General features: G+C 40.4%; 1 protein-coding gene across 2 annotated transcripts; it reads right to left on the reverse strand.

The window, feature by feature from the left end:
• Positions 1-2,951: 2,951 nt before the first annotated feature.
• On the reverse strand, positions 2,952-14,737 carry LOC120743363. 2 transcript variants are annotated; one of them, XM_040046994.1, is made up of 3 exons: positions 14,629-14,737; positions 4,247-4,339; positions 2,952-3,967 (listed from the first exon to the last, which is right to left on the reverse strand). In XM_040046994.1, exons 1-3 carry the CDS (start codon positions 14,734-14,736, stop codon positions 3,566-3,568), a joined length of 603 nt encoding a protein of 200 aa, XP_039902928.1. In that variant the 5' UTR covers position 14,737; the 3' UTR covers positions 2,952-3,565. The 2 variants fall into 2 exon arrangements, with proteins under 2 accessions (XP_039902928.1, XP_039902929.1); XM_040046995.1 differs by lacking the exon at positions 14,629-14,737 and adding an exon at positions 14,314-14,614.
• Positions 14,738-22,225: the final 7,488 nt, after the last annotated feature.

The raw sequence follows: 22,225 nt of genomic DNA on the forward strand, positions 1-22,225 counted from the left end.
TTTTCTTTAATTCAAGTGGTAGGCAGAAACAAAACAAAAGGCTAAAGAGCCAAACTGATGCGCACAGCATCACAAGACCTCCAAGAAAAACCACAGAAGGCATAGGGTAAATTATAATGCTGCCAGAGCAGCTCGGCTACATCTGACGAAATGCTATCAATCAGCATCATGATATTCTCTTGGCCACTTGGTTTGCAAATGTGGTGGCGCGAATGAGAGATAACCAGGGATGGTAACTAAAATGTTGACAACCCCACCTGGGGGAGGGAGTTACACCCCAGGAAAGATTTCTCTAGCCAATGTAAGTGTTACACTGGCTACCAAAGCCATCAGACTCGTTATTAACAGCAGAGGTGAGACAGATGAATTTCACAAATCAAAATTTATTACTACTAAAAGCATAGAATTGTAAAAAGGTACCTAAGGTAGCAGGGTTGAGACGGCAAGATAGTTAAAACACTTTAACAACTGATGATTAAAATGACCAGACGCCCTACCACGATGCTACCCTAAAACAATCACAGCATCACGCGCACACACACACACGCGCGCGCACACACGGGTGCCACCAATTAATTACTCACCCGTGTAATTCCACTGCAGACCTCACTGTCACTCACACTGAACTCTAAATGGTGCAATCTACCTATGCCCCATGTGTACACTCGCATGCATCGGGGAGGGGATTCCACCTCACGTGCCTTGCCCCTCAACAAGCGGCCGCACCTCCACTAAAGCAATAAAACAGAGCATAAAACATTAAATTAGTAAAAGAGATCTACATAAAACAAATACACCTCAAGTTACTGTTCTCTATTAAAGCATCACATAACAAACAAAACAGCATAAGACAAGACAGCAGCAGTATAGCACTGTGGTGGGGCGTGGTCTGCGGTGCCATGCGGATGCACCTGCATGGCATCTGCAATCACGCCCGACCACAAGCACAATCCTGTAACAAAAGAGGGAAACAGTCATCAAGGTCCACCCTACTATATGCCACATTATGATAAACGCAAGAGTCCCACTTACCACTCTCTAAAGGGCAATACTAAAATGAGTAGCTTTCCTGAGGAGCTCTGCAGTGCTTAACTGCCTAATGCTCTCAGCCACCTTGGCTGGAACAAGACTGCCAAATACCTCTGCCTGGTAGTGAAGTGCAGCTGTTCCTTATAAGCCCGCTAATTGTCAGCTGGGAAGGTAAGGATGTTAGTGCTGCATTCGTGTACATCACGTAAAATCCTACCCCAGAATCTACCTCACTACACAAAGCCAATAAAAAAAAACCCAACTGTTAAAGAGGAAGTAACCATTGATACCGTGACCAGAGGCTCTAACACCAATACCCTATGAAGGTGCTGGGAATGGAGAAGAAGCACTGTCACAATGCCAGTTGCATAACCCACTGTCTTTAAGATGGGTTAGAGAGACAGCCACATGAAGAGCCACAGAGACCCAGACTTCCATTGTCTCATTGGCAGTCTTCAACAGGGTTGTCTGCCTTACCAGTCCTGGGCTGGTGTGGAGGGAGCAAGTGGACTTAAAGAAAAGCTACTCGTGCTTTTTCAGGGCAAGAGAGGCTGGGCATGAATCACCTTTAGTGTGATGTTAAAAGAAATTTTCTCATGGATGCATTTCCAATGTTGACCATATATTAGGATAAAAAGTTCATGTATTGTATGTACAGTTAATGTATGAAACACTGAGTAAAAGGAGGTACATTATACATTTAATGTGAATATTTGATTTGTGAACTAATGAATATAAATATACACTGCCCTGTGATGGATTGGGAGCTCTGGTTGCCGCTGTAGATAAGCGGTTAGGAAAATGGGTGCCTGAATAGATGGGTGCTGTACATTATAATAAAGACTTGAATACATATATTGCTTTATGAGCGATGCTTAATCATGCTTAGCAATTAGAAGAAAATAAACGTTTGATCATCATTAATGAAACTTTGAAATATCTGGCTTTTCCATCAGAGCAGATGAAATACCTATTTTGCATTAAATCGAATCATTTGGCCTCCAAGGGCTCACCCTGAGTCCATTCTCTTACTTTATTGTGAAGTTATGATATATATAGCCTGACAACATAGCGAGTACTGAGGATGAGTTTCAGGTAATTTAATATGGAAGCTGTGAGGCCCATTCAATGTCCTGTTCTTAGTCATGGGAACTACTGGCTATATATTAGCCTGCATAGGAGTAGGGAGCTCATGTAATGGACATGATTATCCTCACTATGGACAATACTAAACTACCAAAGCACATATATATTAGGGGTGCAACAATACTCGTATCGATATTGAACCGTTCAATACAGTGCTTTTTTGGTTCGGTACGCCTATGTATCGAACGATACAGACAGTGCAGCCTAGGCGGGGTAGTCGAACGCAGATTCACTGACCGCAGTGCAAGCTAGAGAGACAGAAGTTAAGCTCTCGTTGCAACATGGCAAATTGAACCTCCCCCACCCTCATTTAGATCTGGCGTTTGGAACTATTTTGGTTTTCATGCACTCAAAAAAATAATTCATTGGATGAACTTAATTTCATCTTGCCACCTATATTCCATCTAAACAAATCATGTTATATCAACCCATCTTGATTGTGTTGTTTCAACACTAAATATGTTTGTAAGTGTAACATAATTTAAACATTAACATTCAGTTAATTTGATTTTTATTCAGTTAACATGTTTGTACCAAGTTAGTCTAATTCAATTAATTTAAATTCATGTTATATTGTTTAAACACCTTGGCACATCAAAAGTCAGTCTTGTTACATGAACTAGTAAAATATGTGTTTGTTACACCAATGTTAATCTTGTTGAATGAACAAATGTAATTTATGTCTGTAGTACTTACACCAATCATGTTTCAGTTAGTGTTTGTATTGCTTATGTAAACATTACTTTTAATTAAATTAATGAAACATACATAAATGATAACTTGCAAAACCATCTCTTTTATTTTGCTTGAACATTCTTAAAACAGTTGGCAGGATCCCAGTTCAGCCTAGCTTTCTCCCCTTTAACCATCTCATACCAAGACCACAGAACTTCCAGATCAAGACATGCTGACTGAAAGAAAAAATACAATAAAATAACCCTAATAATAAAAATGAAATAAGTCTGTTGAATAGTTTGCAGACAAAAAATATTATCCCCAAAGCAACTTTCGTAAAATGTAGTAAAATATGCATTGCAAACAACAATATGAATTTTAACACAATTTAAAGCTCAGACATAACATTCAACATTACTATAACATTACTATGTTGCTTGCATACATTAGTCCTCCATTTAATCAGGCTGTATCCATTAATAGTGACTTTATGCTATTTAACGTGTGGAGAAAACATTCAATTTTGAGTATAACTGCTCCACTCAAACAATTTGTGAAAACCAGTGTGCATTTGCCTTTGTAACAATTGCCATCTGGCAAAAATCAGTGTTTACACTTCAAGTGTATAAGACTTTAAGTTATGGACGAACAATCTTTGTGTAATAGCCACAGAGCAAACCACATAGTTTATATGAACATTTTATAACTTACAATTTTAAACTTTAAAACAGTAAACACATATTTGCATTGCAGAAACCTTGAAAAAAAAAATATCTGGCTTGCCTGAGTCTGTTTCAAGCTCATTCACCCCATTAGCTTGTTTTTTTAGGAACTGTGCCTTGGATGACAACCTCTGTCCATCCAGCTTCATGATAATCTTTTGCAAGACTTCAAAAGTGCATTTGAGCTCCGGTGGGTAGCTTAGGTTCAGACAGTATATCAGTCCAAATAACAGAGCACAAGCAATTGCAATGCTCCTCAAACCAGTGAGAACCTCCACGCCTTCAATCAGGACACCGATGTTCTCTGGGTCATCTCCAGGCTCCGCACCCTCCTGATGTATGACATACACTCCCATCACAGTTTGTTCCATGGCTTCAGTGTTGGCCTCAGTGTTCTGTGACGTAAAATATAATAATACATTTGTTTGAGTCTAGATATGAAAAAAAAAAAAAAAAAAAGGAATTCAGCAATCAGCGTGAATATGCTGATATATTTACTAAATTCTATGTCTCTGGTTTCACACCTCAGAAATTTGACATGAAACAAAACAAGGACCAATTGCAATATCTTTTATTCACACGTGGTGTCACATTTTACCATTTCATATATCGAAATTACCCATAACTCCTGGAGCAAATTACATAACACAGAACAACTTGTGAACGTAACTGACCGTATATTCCTTCACAAGTTTCTCATGGTCTTCATTCAGGTAGACACACAAGGACTTCAGGATGCATGCTCGTCTTGTATGTATTGTGTCATCCTAAGAAAAAAGGGAATCCATAATGACAATATTTAGCTTTTAGGCAGCAGTTTGAAAAAGGAATACTTAGTTTGGAAGAGTCCAAAAGGCCACATGGTAAATAGACTGGTTCTTATATAGCGTTTTTCTACTCGGAGCACTCAAAGCTGCCTTTATACAACAATTCATTCACCCAATCACTTTTTCTAAACTGTTTAAATGGCCTGTATTTATATAGCACTTTACTTAGTCCCTAAGGACCCCAAAGCGCTTTACATATCCAGTCATCCACACATTCACACACTGGTGATGGCAAGCTACATTGTAGCCACAGCCACCCTGGGGCGCACTGACAGAGGCGAGGCTGCCGGACACTGGCGCCACCGGGTTTAGTGCTTACTGTGTAACATTCATACACATTCACACTCCGATGAATGCATCGGTGAGCAACTTGGGGTTAGTATCTGTCAGGGGTTGACATTTGTAAAAGCACAGTAAGAGAGAAAATGAGACACTGGCAGACCGACTCAGAGTTTCAAAGACGTGCGCACGGGTGAGAGTCTCTGAGCAGACTAACACCCCGAGCACCGTTTACTCGCTTTATTTATAAGGCAAAATGGGTTACATAGTACTTCCTCTTTCAACTGAAGAGGGGAGAGCTCAGGCATTGTCTTAGCTATCTAACTTCTGCACACAAACTGAAAAACAACGACACAGCAGTATTCATGCTTATCTGACATCGCAGACACTGAAGTAAAGAATGCATGTATATCCTGTCTTTTTCAAACATCTCACACACTTAAGCAAGGAATACATTGAGTTCTTTTCAACAGTAAGCTTTACCGTGTGAAAATATATAAACACTTGATTATAAGGCATGCTTGTTTCTACTTGATTATACTTTAATGATTTAACTAAAATAAAAATTCTCTTAACATTCCCTCCTGTTGTTAATATATTTCACATGTTTTACTCAATGCATAGTCACTTGTTAGTCACATTTTCAACTTGCACGTCATTCAGTGAAATAATTAAACAACAAGCTTGTCAAGATTGTCATAGAGATTTTCTTCTCTCTCTCCCACACTCAGCATATCATACTGACGATAGGGATCCTCCATAACTGACTGAGCCAAGACATGGTTTCCTAACATACGCTTGAACATGTTTGTCATTATGCTTCTCAGACATGGGATAATACAAGCAATGAAAAGGCAAAATAGTAACATCACACTGAAAAGGGCCAACAGGCCTTTAATCAGTAGGGATTTCCAAGAGCCGCTCAGCAGCCAGTCCCACCAACCTTGAGTATCGGTAACGTAGTCCTGCTGCTGAGCGTCTCTCAGTTGTTTCAAAACATTCAAAGCATTTGTCATGTTTAATGAATGGATGTTATCAGGTATGTAGGTACAACATGTAGTGTTAAACAATACGCAGAGACCACCTTTCTCTGCGAGAATGATGTCTAAAGCCACTCGGTGCTGCATGACAGTGATGCGAATTGCATCAATTTCTTCATTCTGTCCTTGATTAATGCGGGTTGAAGCATTTAAAAATAATCCAAAACGATAGTCCAGGGTTTCTATCTGTAGTGCGTGTTTCCCTACTCCTATCCATGGAAACAAAGCGTGTATTACCTTCTGGCTCTTGGTCCAGAGTTTGAAGTCATCTGGTACATCAGAACCAAGATATGGATCATGGGGCTTGAGGCCTGTGTTACGTTTAGCTCTGGTGTTGCTGTTCACTGACATCTTAAAGGTGTGGTCAGATACCAGAACAGGGGCACAGAGTCCGGTGCTGTTTGGTGGCAGCATGAAATAGACTTTCAGGCCACACGCCCAAGCTGCGCCCTGTACCCAGTATGTACCTGTTGATGAGCCGATGCCATCCCAATCTGGTGCCGCCAGGATCATGGAGCAGTTTCGGTTTTGTCCTAATTTCTTCAGACCCTGGGGCGTACCTGTTTGTCCGGTTGCTCCTGTGAAGTTAAAGCACACTGGGTGTTGTATGTCAGGTGGCAAAACAACTGAGAATGATTTCAGTTTTCTATGGCTGACGTTTATATGCACCCAGTAGGCTTCATTGCAGGTGTAGTTTATATTTGGGTACTGGTGGGTGCAGTTTGTTATGTTGTAGATTAGAGACTTTACACTCTGTGGGACTATATATTGTATAGTGTTGTGGCATGTGTTGCTGTTTTGGTCCTTTATGGATCCACCTATCACCATCACAGGTTTTCCTGGTGTTGAGCAGGTCCCGGTAATGGCTTTGTCATATATGCAGAGTGCTTCAGCCTTGGTTGGGGGTTTTCCATACACTGTGGCATGGAGTGCTGTCGTGGGCATATGTGAGCAGACATAGCAGTTTGCGGCATTGTCTTCTCTGTGCACTCTGTCATGGACATACCGGTACCATGCATTGTTCAGCCACGGGTGGTTGTGTTCTTTGTCTATCTCCTTCAGGTGCGAGTTGTCGTGGGTCCACCTCTTAGGTCGGAGAATAATTGGTACTGTCTTGTGGGTTCCACTGGGCATCAACCAAAAGAGTGCCGTCATCAGGAGGATAGCCATTAGACAGAATATGTAGCACATGAGTAGTTTTCGTTTGATGTCACAAGCGCCCAAGCACAACAGCTTTGGGGCTGGAACTGGTGCTAGCATTGATTCTGAAGCTGGTTCTTCTTCTGGATTTATCAGGTTGTTTTCCTCAGTCATCTTGTTGAGATTTTATTCAGGCGTCCCTGGTGTTATTATTGGTTCTGCTCTTCGGTGGGATAGGTCAGTCTGATCTTCAGGGCGACCAGGCACACCCGAGCTCCCACGTGAGTAGCACTGCCGAGGAAGCACAGGGCGGGAAACCCGTTCAGCCCTGTCCTCCAGCAGGGGTTCACGTAAGAGTCAGGGGAACCGGCGTCTTATTGTGGTGCAAACACTTTCTTCACGTGGGATTGATGAATCCACGAAACTCGTTCGGCTATCTTACACGCTGTGGGTGTGGTAAGTAGCACCTGGAAGGGACCTTCCCACTTTGGAGCACTCCAGTTTTTCCGCTGGAGGACTTTAATCAGAATCCAATCACCGGGGTTCAACCTGCAAGAAACTGAAGAAAAGTCACTCGGCAGTTGATTGCTTAATCTCACTTCTTTATTCTCAAATAGTTTTGTCATCCATTCTGCCATTGTTGTTTCTGCAATAGATTTATTAATTGGCTCACTCATTATGGGGAGTGGAAAATGTCTGCCATGTACGATTTCAAATGGCGTTAGACCACCTGTTCCTTGAGTTATTCTCATCCATAATTTAACCAAGCTTAGACATTCAGGCCAAGGTTTTTTAGTCTCTTCCATACATTTCCTCAACCTTTGTTTAATTGTGCCGTTAGTTCTCTCGACTAATCCTGCACTTTGTGGATGATAAGAACAGTGATGTTTTATGCTGAAGCCTAAAGCTTCAGAAACTTTACTTATTACTTCATTTACAAAATGTGTGCCATTGTCTGATCTTATCAGAGATGGAATACCGTACGTTGGAATAAAATGATTACATAGACATTTTGCTACTGATATTGCATCTGCTTTTTTCACTGGGTATATTTCTGGCCACTTGGAAAATACATCAATTATCACAAGTGCATATTTGGAGGATTGTGATTCATTTAATTCTATGAAATCCATATGGACAGTGTGAAATGGATGCGGTGGTATAGGGAAATGCCCTCGCTTTGGACGTAGATTTCCCTGTGCGTTGTGTCTTTGGCAAATTATACATGTTCTGATAAACTCTTGTGCTGAACTTTCAAAATTTTTTGTATAGAATTGTTTATTAAGAATATTAGTCATCCCTCCTGTTGACACATGAGTTTTCCCATGTGTCACTAAAGCAGCAGTTCTATGCAAAGATTTTGGAAGCACTGGTTTGCCATTACACATCATGAGGTTGTCTTTTAATTCTGCTCCATCTTTCACCCAAGATTTTTGTTCACTCAGCGATGCTGTTTTCTGTGCATCTGCTAGTATTTCTAAAGGTATTAGATCTATGGTTTCTGTTGTTAAAACATCAATTTGTTTTTCTGCAGCTGCTTTTGCTGCTTTGTCAGCAAAGTTATTTCCTCTCGTAATTTCTGTGTCATCCTTTTGATGAGCTGCACATTTGCATAGTGCTAATTCTTTTGGCAACGTTATTACTTCTAATAGCTTTTTTAGAAGGTTTGCATGTTGAACTGTGTTGCCTGAGGAAGTTGTCATTCCTCTGTTATGCCATATTTTAGCGAAATGATGAACTGCTGAATAGACATATTGACTGTCTGTGTAAACATTAACACTTTGACCCTTATACAAAGTACATGCTCTGATGACTGCGGTTAGTTCTGCGCTTTGAGCAGAGTTTGAGGAGCTGAGAGCTTTTGCTTCTATCACTTTATCAACAGTTGTGACCGCATAACCCACACAATTTCTACCGTGAATGTCTTTTGACGCTGAGCCGTCCACAAAAACATTACTGAAACTGCTCTGGGGGGAGCTGTATATATCAGTGCGAGGTTTTGTATCTTCCTCTAATTTTTGAATGCAACAGTGTTGTTCTCCGTCCAGAGAAGTCGGCAAAAGTGTACTTGGGTTTAGCTGGCCACACTTCTCTATTTTTATGTGTGATTGTGTAAGTAGAATCCCCACATAAGAAAGTTGTCTTGCATGCGTGAGGAAAGAGAGGTTCGCTTGGAGCAAAATAGAGGTCACTGCATGTGGGACTTTGATGATCAATTTATGTCCTAGAACAATGTCTGCACATTTTTTAACTGCCTCTGCTGCTGCTGCGCATGCCTGAACACAGGTAGGTAATCCAGCAGCTACAGAGTCAAGTTTGCATGAGTAGAAAGCTAATGGACGTTGTTTTTCTCCAAAAGCTTGAGTTAAGACTGCTTTCATATACCCTCCTGCACCATCAACATGGAGAACGAAAGGTTTTCCATAGTCTGGTAATGCTAAGACGGTACATGTCTGCAGTGCTATTTTCAAATCAACGAAAGCTTTTTCTGCTTCTGGAGTCCATTGTACTTTGTCTTTTAATGCTAGATCTTTACCATAAATGAGGTTCTGTAGTGGTTGAGCTAGTAATGCGTATTCTGGAATCCAGCATCTACAGAAATTGCACAGTCCTAAAAAACTCATCATTTGTTGTTTAGTTACTGGTTTTGGGGCATTTTGGACTGCTATCTTTCTGCTCTCTAACAGCTGCCTGCCTTGTCCTGTCAATTTGTGGCCAAGGTATGTTACTTCCTGGCTCCACAATTGCAGTTTATGCTGTGACACTTTATGGCCTTGCTCTGCGAGATGTTGCAAAACTGTTAATGTGTTTTCTTTGCACTCATCTTTTGTATGGCCTGTGATCAATATATCATCTACATACAACAAGAACTGCCCTGGGGCAGGGAGCGTACAAGATGACATTGATTTTCTCAAAGCCTCTGCATACAGAGTTGGGCTATTCTGGAATCCCTGAGGCAACCTTGTATAAGTATACTTTTGATTGTCAAAGGTGAATCCGAATAACTTCTGTGAGTCAGGGTGCAGAGGTACGGAGAAGAAGGCATTGGACAAGTCTATTACAGAGAACCACCGTTCTTTTGGTGTTACTTGATTTAGAATTGTGTGTGGATTTGCAACCACTGGAGGTATTTGCTCTGTTACCTCATTTATTGCTCTTAGATCATGAACTAAGCGATATTTTCCTGTATTAGCCTTTTTTACTGGAAAAATTGGTGTATTACACGTGGCTTCATTAGTTTTCACGAGAATACCTGCTTTTTGCATCTCTGCTATGACTGGTCTGATACCTTCTTTTGCCTCTGCACTCAAGGGATATTGTGGTTTTACAGGCCTATATGAGGTTGTAGTTTTCACCACTACTGGATCTGCTCCTTTTATTAGGCCTACATCCGTGGGTCCTTGAGACCATAATGTTTGTGGCAGCTTCTCTAGTTCTGGATGTGCTTCAATTGTTAATACTTGTCATTCATCTTGCTCTGTTGTGGCTAAATGTGTGGCTGGTGTGGCTGTCACCGGCCAACACAGCGTTAGCCTCATGCACCCAGTTCTACGGCCTTTTTGCCAGCCCTCACACTCTATTTTGTCATATCTGTCCATTTCTACATTTCTCAGCACTGTGCCTAACTCAGACCAAGGCGTTTGGTCGTTGCGTGCAACAGATACATGAGGGTTGCACATCTTATTTAAGCGCTGCACTGCATCTGTCTGTAACACTGAGCATACTGCATTACCACTCTGTGTCACATACAGGTGTTGTAGGACTAGTTTTTGCGGTCCTAGTCTGTGCACTTGTTGATCATAAATTTTGTCTGGACCTGGGACATATTTATACCACAGGGTGTTGTGATATTTTGCTGGGTCCTGTCTATGTGAGTGCTCAGGTAAGTACATATTAGCTTTGGCCTCTAATGGTTCAAGTTTTGGTAAATCTAAGGTCCAGTAATAATTTGGCTCACCTAAACCTTCACAAACAAAAATGTCTTCAGTTTGGCTCTGACTTTCAGAGAGTAGGAGTCTGGCTTTCATGCCACTTTCTTCAGGAAAAACTCCTATTTTTAATTTTGTTAAAGCATCTCTTCCTAACAAATTTAGTGGACAAGATGGATCATAGATGCACTGATTTTTGCAGGCACGGCCACTATCTCTATGTGACATAAAAAGGGGGTCGGTTAGATGCTGTTTTGTCACATGTCCTGAGGCTGATTTCACGATTAAGGTATCTTTTGAAAAGGTTAAATTTGGGACTTCTACTGTTAGGACAGTTTTACAAGCACCTGTGTCGCAAAGGAATTTTATTGGGACCCCGTTAACGTGCACTATAACGGTGGGCTTTGCTTCTGATCCTAGCAGCAGTTGTTCAATGTTGTAAACTTCCCCTTCACTTGTTTCACTTCCCTTTTCTTGTGCTAGTCATTCATCACGGCGTCTGCGCCTGTCATCTCCACCTTCCTGTTCTTGGCTTACATTTCTACAGTTTCGAGCAAAGTGCCCGATTTTACCACAGTTATAACATCTCATATCTCTTCTATCTCTTCTTTGTCCTGCTTTTTGCTTTCCCCTACTTTGCTTAAAACCTGCTGTGTGTTGCTGTCCTGAGAAGGCTATAAAGCCTGTCTCTGGATCAATCATGAAAACTCCTTCTGTTTTTTCTTTTTGTTTTTGAATTTTGACTGCATGCTCAGCATATTGTAGGGCCTCAGGCAAGGTTCCTGTATTTTGAGTGACCCAGTGTTTGTCTACATGTGCTTTTATCTTGGGCAGTAGACCATTTAGGAAGGCATTTTTAATTGTTGTTGAAAAGCAGACAGTGGATCGGCATCATAATTTAGCCCTGAGTTTTGTCTGAAAACTGGGCGTAGGCGATCCAAATAGTCTGATGCTGTCTCTCCTTCCTTTTGTTTGCACTCTCCTATCTTTCCATAATCTGGCCTTGGGGCTAAAATAACTTCTATTCTGCCATACAAGTCATTAAGCTCCTGTATTAATTGGGGAGTGTCTGGCCCCAACACGTCACCGTTTAGATCATTTCCTGTAAATTGACCTCTAGCTCTAGGAAGACTTAAACCTAATAAATCTTGAAAAACTTGATGCATCTCATGACCATTTAAACCCCACCCCTGACGGATCAATTCCACTGCATCTCGCCACGGCCGGAAGCCTTCTTTAAGGGGTGGCACATCTTTTAGTACATTCTCTCTGTCTTTATGAGACCAGGGTCGGAATGCATAAATTAAAGGCTCACCGTCTACTGGTATGACTCCTTGGGCGTCTGGGGGACCAGTGGGTTGACCGTACCTGGGGTTAGATAAGGCTACCATTGGAAACTGACCTACAATTTCTGTTTTTTTGGAATGACCATGCTTAGTCATAAGATCAAGTTGTTGTCTGGCCTCCGTATAGGGATTTGAAACAAAAGGTTTGTGAGGAGAGCTTACAGGAAGTGCTGACGTAGGGTTAGGTGCAGCTGCTGCAGGCTGTGCAGGCTGAGGAGCATAAGGAGGGGGGTACGGTTTTTCTTCTCCTGCAGTTTTCTGTTTATCTTTAGTTTCCTGCTTTTGGGCACGTTTAGCAATGCGTTTATCGTTTTCTACCATCCACGCCTTGAAAAGGTGCCATTCTGCTAAGCGTTTTGCTTTTTTCTTTTGGCTCTTTTCCTCAAATAGTTCTTTTTGTAAAGCAGCCTTTAAAGCAGTTATTGATTCTTGATTGCATTTGCCTTGCCAGGCTGGGCAATAAATTTTATGTGGATTTCTCCACCTATTTGCACTGACTCTTCCTGCATTTGGACAGTTTTTTTCCAACCATCCTTCATCTGCTGTTAATTTTACTTTAGTTTTAGAGTTACCCATTTTGAACTAATTACGTCAAAACTGTGACACCTTCTTTGGCATGAAAAAGTGAGAATGGGTTTTCAATAACAGCCTTCTACTCTCTCACTAATTGAGAGAGCGGTTATTGATTTTACGTGATGAAGCACAACCCTTTTTTCCACCTTTACCAATACGTGAGTGTACACAGGAAAACAGTTTGAGAAGTGGTTCAACCGCGTATTGGGTCGTAAAAACAACTCACTCCTCTATTTCAACACAAACAAAGCGCGTTTCTATGATTTTTATTGAGATTTTCCGTAGGCCTATTTATTTGTGTAACACCTTCACCTTCAGCCACTCTTCTTGAGTGACCGGAAACCTGTTCCGTTGCAGCCACTCCCAGAGCGACCGGAACTTTTAATAGCGATTTTTCTAGAATTTCGCTCTTGCCTGTCGTCTTCCTAGTCCCGCATGGACACTGAGATCTGTCGGCGTACCTAGGTTTACACACTACTTAAAGGAAAATCTCAATATCAACGTATTTTAGCGCTTGGTGGAATGCAGTGTTTCATATTCACCTCTACTGTGTCGCTGCGTTTTTGGATCCGGTGCTCATCGGGTCCTGGAGCCGTGAAGGCCGAACGCTGACCGGAGATCGAATTCACGTGTCCGGGTTTTTCGTTTTACTGCAGCTTTCTTCCAGCGCAGGCGTCACGACGTCAGGATCCGATGGAGACCATCTGTGGGAAAACTGGACGTTAAAAATAACAGTCAGTTCTCCGGCTCGAAGGACCAATTAAATGTCAGGGGTTGACATTTGTAAAAGCACAGTAAGAGAGAAAATGAGACACTGGCAGACCGACTCAGAGTTTCAAAGACGTGCGCACGGGTGAGAGTCTCTGAGCAGACTAACACCCCGAGCATCGTTTACTCGCTTTATTTATAAGGCAAAATGGGTTACATAGTACTTCCTCTTTCAACTGAAGAGGGGAGAGCTCAGGCATTGTCTTAGCTATCTAACTTCTGCACACAAACTGAAAAACAACGACACAGCAGTATTCATGCTTATCTGACATCGCAGACACTGAAGTAAAGAATGCATGTATATCCTGTCTTTTTCAAACATCTCACACACTTAAGCAAGGAATACATTGTGTTCTTTTCAACAGTAAGCTTTACCGTGTGAAAATATATAAACACTTGATTATAAGGCATGCTTGTTTCTACTTGATTATACTTTAATGATTTAACTAAAATAAAAATTCTCTTAACAGTATCTTACCCAAGGATATTTGGCATGCACACTGGAGGAGCTTGGGACCAAACCGCCAAGCTTCTGATTAGTAGCTGACCTGCTCTACCACCTGAGCTACAGCCACCTCAAAACATCTGTCTAAACCAAATCAGACACAAAATGAGGCAACTAAACACTAATGTTTTTTTGGTTTTTTTTTTTCCCATTTTGATCAAAATTAACCATACGATTTTATCAATTACTTATTAATGTACGACTGATGCTTATATAATTTGTATAAAATATGAAAACGTCTTAGCACTTTTGCCTACCATATGTATAGATATCTTTGCTCATAAAATTGCCAGATTATGGGCATAAAAAGTTCTTAAGCACAGATCTAACCCACCTTGGAGATGGCCACCATGATGTGTCTCATTTTTCTGCCAGCCACCCCACCTTTGCCTCGAAAGAGCTCCATCATGCGTGGAGTGTACAAGTCTAGCTCATAAAAGAATCTAGATAGCAGCGGTACTGTCGATATGCGCAGGAATTAATTGTCAATCTGAAAAACATGAACAATGCACTTATAATATGCACCAGAGGAAGGACATACCAGGAATTATTAGCTGTTTTATCACTATGTTATGTCAATATTAGTGAAGCAAGAAATAACTGGTCAACCATAAACACACTCTAAAAGTTAGACATATAGGACATGCACCTCTTTCTCGGTGAACAGAGCTGGCCATCTGCTTTTAAAATCTGCAATGAAGGGCTGTCCTTGAATAACTTCTTGCCTTCTGTACGAAAAAGTCTTCTGCATTTTCATTGTCACTATGTTGTCATTGTTTCTCTTCTGAACCTCTGAAAGCAGTGCAATTCTCTCTTTTTCCAGGCTGTCAGTGGTTTCTCCTTTTGGATACTGCGGACAGTAATTGACTTCTGCTCTTCTAGGCTTTTTCACATTCAATGCTGCCTTACTTTTGTCTTGGGCCTTGTTCTTTAGTGAATTTACCAACACCTCAGCACAGCCCAGGCCTCTCAGTTTGGTCCGGACATTGGCCATTTTATACTTGAGGCTAATTTTCCAACCATAACAGCCATTAAAGGATCCCTGCTCCTTCAGACAAGGATGCTGTTTGACAAGGGCTTCTGCAACTTCATTCAGGTCATTGTCAGTTGGATAGACTTTAAATTTTATTATTTCTTCAGCCAGCCTTTCTAAAAGGTGGGATTTCAGTTTTGGTGAGGGGGTCAAATGAGTTCCACCAGCAATGAACTCAGCATTGGCCTTTTCAAGTTGCAGTTCAGCCTCATAGCTGAAACGAGGGACTGTGAAGACACTTGGCCACACTGACAGTCTTGTAGACGGTGATGAACCTGACGATGAAACGGGCCTTGTATTGTCTGTGTCTGAAGAGCTTGAAAAGGAATGTGTTGGACTTCGCACTGGTTGACATGTCACTCCATCTTCTGTAAAACTTTGCAACTGCACACTATCCTAGTATACAACCTTTAAAGTTGCTTTATCATTAATTTCAGAGATCGCAGTCAGATTTACAAAATCATTTCCGAAATCAGGATCTTGATATTGAAGACGAAAATCCTGTTGCACTCCAAAATTTGTCTTTATTTCCTGACACAATTCCTCAATGGAGTCTGATATCCCAGCTGGTAAAATTAGTTTCCTGGCATCATCTTCTCCGAGAATGATCCTCAGTCTTATGGGCTGGGCCATCATGTTGACCTGGACAAATATCAAATATTTAAAAAATAAATAAAGATGTACTCATTGACTATTGTGCGAGTGTGTGTAACAAATTCTAATGTCAACGATAATTTGATGATGTCACCTTGGCCTCGAGGAATTTTTTTACTGGAGAAGTGAATAGTGCATTTTCCAGATTTGTCTTGAATTCTTCTAATTAATGACAATTCTTGCATAAGATGCTTAAAAGAAATCTACTCTCAATAAATTAAGTAGCAATTGGTCTGCAAAGTATGATGTATTATTTACTGTGCCAGGTGATATAGGGGGAAAATACTTACAAACATCACTCCTGTTTACCCTGCAATTTAGTGTTTCTCTTCAGAGTAACCAGACGCAGGCCTCCTACTGAATAGGCAGCTAACGGGTAGTCATCGAGTAGTTCCCCATGCTCAATCAGAGACACTTCTGTCGCATGTGACATGTCAAGCTCAAAAGCTCTGAAGTGCTCTCGATACCAAGCAGAGAACTTTTTTACAAAAAAGTATATTCTGCCACATCGAAAGGAGCCAGCTGAGGTGGTTCGGGCATCTGACAAGGATGCCTCCTGGGCACCTCCTGGGTGAGGTGTTCCAGGCATGTCCCACCGGGAGGAGGCCCCGGGGCAGACCCAGGACACGCTGGAGAGATTATATCTCTCGGCTGGCCTGGGAACGCCTTGGTATTCCCCCGGATAAGCTGGAGGAGGTGGCTGGGGAGAGGGAGGTCTGGGCCTCTTTGCTTAGGCTGCTGCCCCCGCGACCCGGCCCCGGACAAAGCGGATGAAGATGGATGGATGGATGGTATATTCTGCCATGCAAAATAAAAATCTGCAGAATTTCTGCAAACTCTGGCAAACCAAATATTTGCCCATGAACAACTATCATTCCTGTGCTGTAGTTCATGCCATTGTATGACACGCTTTTTGTAATATGGACATCAGTTTCATCTGGTAATCTTTGCTTTATAGCTACTGCGATATCACTTTTCAGAACATCAATTGGTACTGATGAGCCAACATTTACCATTAAAGGTGTCTTATGGTCAGAAGAGTGCAAGTCAGAGGCAATCACGAGCTGATGTTTTTTGGCAAGTGTAACAGGTATGTTCTTAAAACAGTTTGTATGGCGAGCAATTTGTTTAAAAAAACTATGTTTCGCCTCAAATCTCATTGTCCATTTGTGGACAAGAGGCCCAAAATGCCGAATCAGAGCAGGGTAGTGCTCCAAATAATGATGTTTAGGGAGAAGACTGTTGTTTGGAAAAAGTTCTTGGTATCTCTGGCGATGTTCACTGATTTTACACTCAAGGTATGAAATCGACTCATCAGACTGGACAGGGGCTACAACAAGCTCCACAATGTCCTTCAGATCCAAAACAATATGCCATGCAGGTTCATCCTCTGGAACAAGTGGACCAATAATTAGAGGCAACAAACGAAGTAGAGACCAATTTTCATGTGCATTTCCACCAATATTTTTTTTTAATGAGAAAGTCTGGGGAATTGCATGAGGCCGGTTGGTTTTATCTGCCCATTTATACTCAAAATTTTGGATCAAGTTGTTAAGTTTTTCTAAGGTGAAATACTTTTTAGAGATTAAAAAAGAAAAACAATGCGCAAGCTCCACTGGTATTATGCCCTCTAGCAGATCATGTGCTACATCTGGAGGGTAGCCTGCAGTGACATGAAAATGGCTCAGATTCTTACTCAAAATACAATCTCGCTTAACTCCACAACAAGCACTTGCTGTTTCTTGTGCATGCTTCAAATGGAATTCATGAAGTTCCGGTGTTCTACGCTCAAAATCACCAGCAGTCACTGACTTTATTTCAGATTTTTTAGCTGTACAGAATCTGCATATGTATTCAGCAGAAAAACTTTCCACAAAACCTGCTAGCCCATGGGCTCCTAGGTTGTCAGCTATGACGCAGCTCACAGTTCCTTTAATACACTCGTTCAACTGACTGATAAACACACCATGTTGCTCCAAAGTTACCAGATCTCTCAAAAGTGGATCAAAGACTTTTTCAAACCCAAATGTCCTCAAATCTTCACTCTTGCAAAGGATTGCCAAATAAATGGATGAAAGGGCTGAATGAGAACCAGGTGGTAAATTGCCCAAGACCCAATATACACCACAAAGCTTGTGCTTTTTCCGTGAGGTCCCAAGAGGATTACAAACCTCAAAATCATCAATATAAAGGTTAATAGAAATTCTCAACTTCTCACCATCTAGAAAGCTATTTCTTTTATAATGCTCCCCATCTCGAAAAGATCTGTAAACCCTCTGATCACCATTCAGATTCTCTCTATTTTCTTGAGCTATTTGTTCTTCAATCACTCTATCCAGCAATTTATTGTGACTCAATATTTCCTGCAATAACTGTAATAAAGGGATGTACTGAAATGACTTCCTTTGGTCTATCGATAAAAAATACTCAACAGGCTCTACAACCCTAAAATTTTGTATGTAGTATAGTTTTCTTTTATAAGGAGTGGCAAGAGGGCCACACTTTCCCAATATTTTAGCCACAGGGTTAGAAACACATACAGAATTTGCAAGCTCTTCAATAACAGCCTGACTAATATGGAGGTTATAGCTCTTAAAAATTTCTGTAATTGTACGTTTTGTCAGAGGTACACTAGCTGAACTCAACAGAAAAACTAACTCCTCTAAGAACTCATCTAATCCTTTTGCTGGAACATGAAATATGTGTTCCAATTTCAACAATATTACTGCTAATTTCCGTTCAATTAGTTCGGGCTGATTTTCAACAGCACTATTATCACATTCTGTCACTGACTCCTTTCAAATTCACCATAGGATACATCTTCAGAACAGCTAGCCCTTACGTTATCAGAGGACTCTATCACTTGAACTGGGTCCACACGTGTAACTACACTGGCTTTAAAATCTTTAAGTGTGTGTGGATGATGCTTCCTCTTTTTGTGTGTATAAAATGTATTGTAAATATTTGTCTTGAAAGGGCAACCAAGAAACACACAACTAACTGTCTCGTTACTTCGCAGATGTGTTCCAATATGGACAAAAAAATCTCTCTCAGAGAAGATGTCACTGCAGTCACATAACTCACATTTAAAAGTTACTGAACTTGAAGCTGTCTGTGTAAACTGAGATGAATGAGCTTTATAGACATGAGTGTTCAGTCCACTCCAAGTCTTAAATGTGCACGGACAATTAACATATATGCACAGATAATGTTGACCTATTCCGTAATGATGATGTAGTTTATAATGTTGAAGTAATTTGTACCTGCTGCTCTCTCTGGTAACACAATGCTTGCACTGCCACATACACGTCACTGATAAAAAATGAAATATGCATTAGAAAACATTAAGGAGATTAAACTTCTGCATCATCCAAAAAAAACCCAAAAAAACATAATAATAATAATAATAATAATAATAATAAGGCAAACATGAACTTACCATGTATTGTTGAGGAGGTGCATAAGAATCTCAGAGCATGGGAATGTGGCTTTATTTTGTGATGTATTTCTGGGGAGAGAAATTAATTAAAACAAAGTTATTACTCTGACAAATTTGTGTTAATATCTACATACTGTGAAATGTGAAGACTGTTATGGTGCGTACACACCGAACGCGATAGACGCGACCAGAGCTTCAGGTTTACATGTAAAGTCAATGGAGGAGCACGATGAAGCGCGACTGGGGGTCCAGCTAAACTTCGGAAGCAGATTTGCATTGAGAAAACGCTTTTCTGCCTACTTCACACGACTGACGCCTTTGAAGCGCGAAGTAAAATACGCACTGCAGTTTGTGTGGTGCATTTTGTGCATTCGCGTTTATCACGTCTACTGCTCGAGCTGGTAAAATCTGCGGGACAGCAGCTCCTCAAACTCGGCAAGGGACACAAGGTGGTACAGCTGAAAGTGGCCGTCATCCAGATGGAGCTTCTGGAGCAAGTGGTGAAACTCACCAAACTGCTCACGCTTGTGGAAGACCTGATGGACCCAGGTACGGTGAGGACGTCCTTTAGGCACTGCTCTGCTCTCCACAGCAAATAGAGAAGGGAGACTCTTTCTTCAAACGCTAGATTGACAGCTGCCATTTTAATAACAAAACGTCTGGCACTACTTCCTCCCAGATCTCTTCTTCATACGCGTGAAAATTGCATATAAACCTCGACCAGTTCATGCTGGACGCGCTTCGAGGTGCAAATGTGCACGCGATCAGCTAGGGGCGTCTATCGCGTTCGGTGTGAACGCACCGTTAATCAGCCTTAATGCAGAGCACCAGAGAAACTATAACCCAAACAATTATCCACCTAAATCATTCTGAATTCAAAATCTAAGTGAATATATTACAAAAGAAGAAAATGCACATGCAATTATTGTGACAGATTTTATCTTACTCCTTGTTATTAACTCCCCTAAACGCTGGTTTAGTTGAATTAAACCTTTCATCAATCCAGTTAATGCGGTTGCCGCGACTAAACTCCACTGACAAAAACAGGAATTTTAGATAGAGCATCATAAAACACTCATAAAATCACCCAAACCATGTCGGTCAGTCTTACCACTACTACCAACAATCACCAACTCCGGTTAAGCAGAAAGTAACCCTTCATTCATGGAGCTATATGCGAAGACATTACGGCTCTATGCGGCTTTCCCGCTCTTCAAAGTTAGCTAACTCCAGAGAAGAAAAACAGTCCTACCAACGCAGATAACCATGAAACAAACCTCATTCAAAGTCGACAGAAACAAAAACAAAAAAACGAACTTACCAAAATAACCTCATCAGTTTTTGCTCTGTTGCAACAATTAGCGACTCCGGTTAAGTTTTTAAAAAAAACATTAAATTCACTGACTTACATTTGAAAAATGTTTGGGTCTACAACCTCCCTGCTATATATATAAATCTCCACACTACACAGGTAAAAAATTTTAACTAATAGTATTTATCTCTCACTCCACTAACCTAAATAAATATATCAAGAAATATTACTTACCTCACTATCAGGTATGCCAAAGAAGTAACTCCACGTGCGCTCGTTAACTTCTCAACGGACCTTTCCGCATCCAGTGGGCGTGGAGCATGCGCAATACATGACGCTATCAGAGCCGTTGGTTTGATGGACCTCATTCTCATTGGATTGCCATGAACGAATTTAACTCATCAAAGTTTTCTTTGATTTATATTCAACAAAAAAGAATGAATCATTTAATGAGCATAAAAATGATTTCTTCATGTGATGTAAACATATTACTACTTTGTTAATCAAACACATGCCCTAGTTGATTTTTTTGAGTGTGTGACATATGATCCTGAAGGTAAGCGCGTCATTGACAAAAGTAAAACAGTATGTCCGATCTGCCATGCAATGCTCAATTACATTGGTGGGAACTAGTGCATTCAAATTCTGGTCTGTTCATTCAAATTCCGTTGTTTTCATTCTAATTCTGTTGTTTTCATTCTAATTATACTCTTTTTATTCAAATTCTATTGTTTGTTTTAGAATTCTGTTGCTTTCATTCAAACTCTGTTCTATACATTCTAATTCCATTGTTTTCATTCAAATTCCGTTGTTTTCGTTCAAATTCCGTTGTTTTCGTTCAAATTCTTTGGTTTTTGATCAAATTCTGTTCTGTTCATCCAAATTCTGTTGTTTTCTTTCAAATTCCTTTGTTTGTTCTCAAATTCTATAGTGTTCATTGAAATTCCGTTGTTTTCATTCAAATACTTTTGTTTTCATTCTAATTCTACTCTTTTTATTCTAATTCTATTGTTTGTTTTAGAATTCTGTTGTTTTCATTCAAACTCTGTTCTGTACATTCTAATTCCGTTCATTTCATTGAGATTCTGTTGTTTTCATTCAAATGCTGTTCTTTTCATTCTAATTTTGTTGTTTTCATTCAAATTCTCTTGTTTGTTTTAATAGCAGCTTGCTAGCAAACTAACTGACAATTACACGTCTTCAAAAAAAAGAAGAAGAAGAAATTCAGCAGCATGGGATATTTTTGGCAAATATGATGTTTTTTGGGGTGCTGAATCCAAAAATGATCTCCATTCCCCTTAATCATTGACATTTTTTAACAGCGTTGAAAAATATCAATATTTTATTACAATTAACTATCCATAATTTTTCTTATAATTGAACATAGGAACAAAAAACTATTCCGTCATGATATATTTATATCCCCTCCCCCTCAATTTCTGGCATTTTCTATCTGTATTTCTCTTCAGTCTCGCTCTTAGAAATATAAAATTAACGTAAGAAATAATTATCGGATCTGGTTTTCAGTTTATAGGGGAAAATGTACGCTTAATTACAGTAAAAACATGATTTTTGCAAGAAAACCTGATGTTTTCAGTGAGTAACAATCTGTAAGAAGCAGTTAAAAATCATATGCAGGTTTTTGGTTGCAGACCTGTGTGAGTTCCAGCCTTTTAACAAGACAGCTTAGTGGAATGCATTTTAATTCTTCACAAACTTTATTAAAGATAACAAGCGGCCAAACTGTGGTTTGTACCGTTGTTATTTAGGGTGACTTTTTAAACTTTTTCCCTTATTTTTAAGTGTCG

Source organism: Simochromis diagramma, unplaced genomic scaffold, assembly GCF_900408965.1.
Source record: "Simochromis diagramma unplaced genomic scaffold, fSimDia1.1 OVJJ01000106.1, whole genome shotgun sequence".
In the NCBI taxonomy this organism is placed as follows: Eukaryota; Metazoa; Chordata; class Actinopteri; order Cichliformes; family Cichlidae; genus Simochromis; species Simochromis diagramma.

Coding starts and splice junctions, on each gene's coding strand:
- LOC120743363 (XM_040046994.1), bottom strand. CDS start 14,736: ATGAAAATGCAGAAGACTTTTTCGTACAGAAGGCAAGAAGTTATTCAA. Junction 4,340..14,628: donor CTCTGTTCACCGAGAAAGAG/GTGCATGTCCTA, acceptor CTTTTTTCTTAG/GATGACACAATACATACAAG. Junction 3,968..4,246: donor AACTTGTGAAGGAATATACG/GTCAGTTACGTT, acceptor TTTACGTCACAG/AACACTGAGGCCAACACTGA.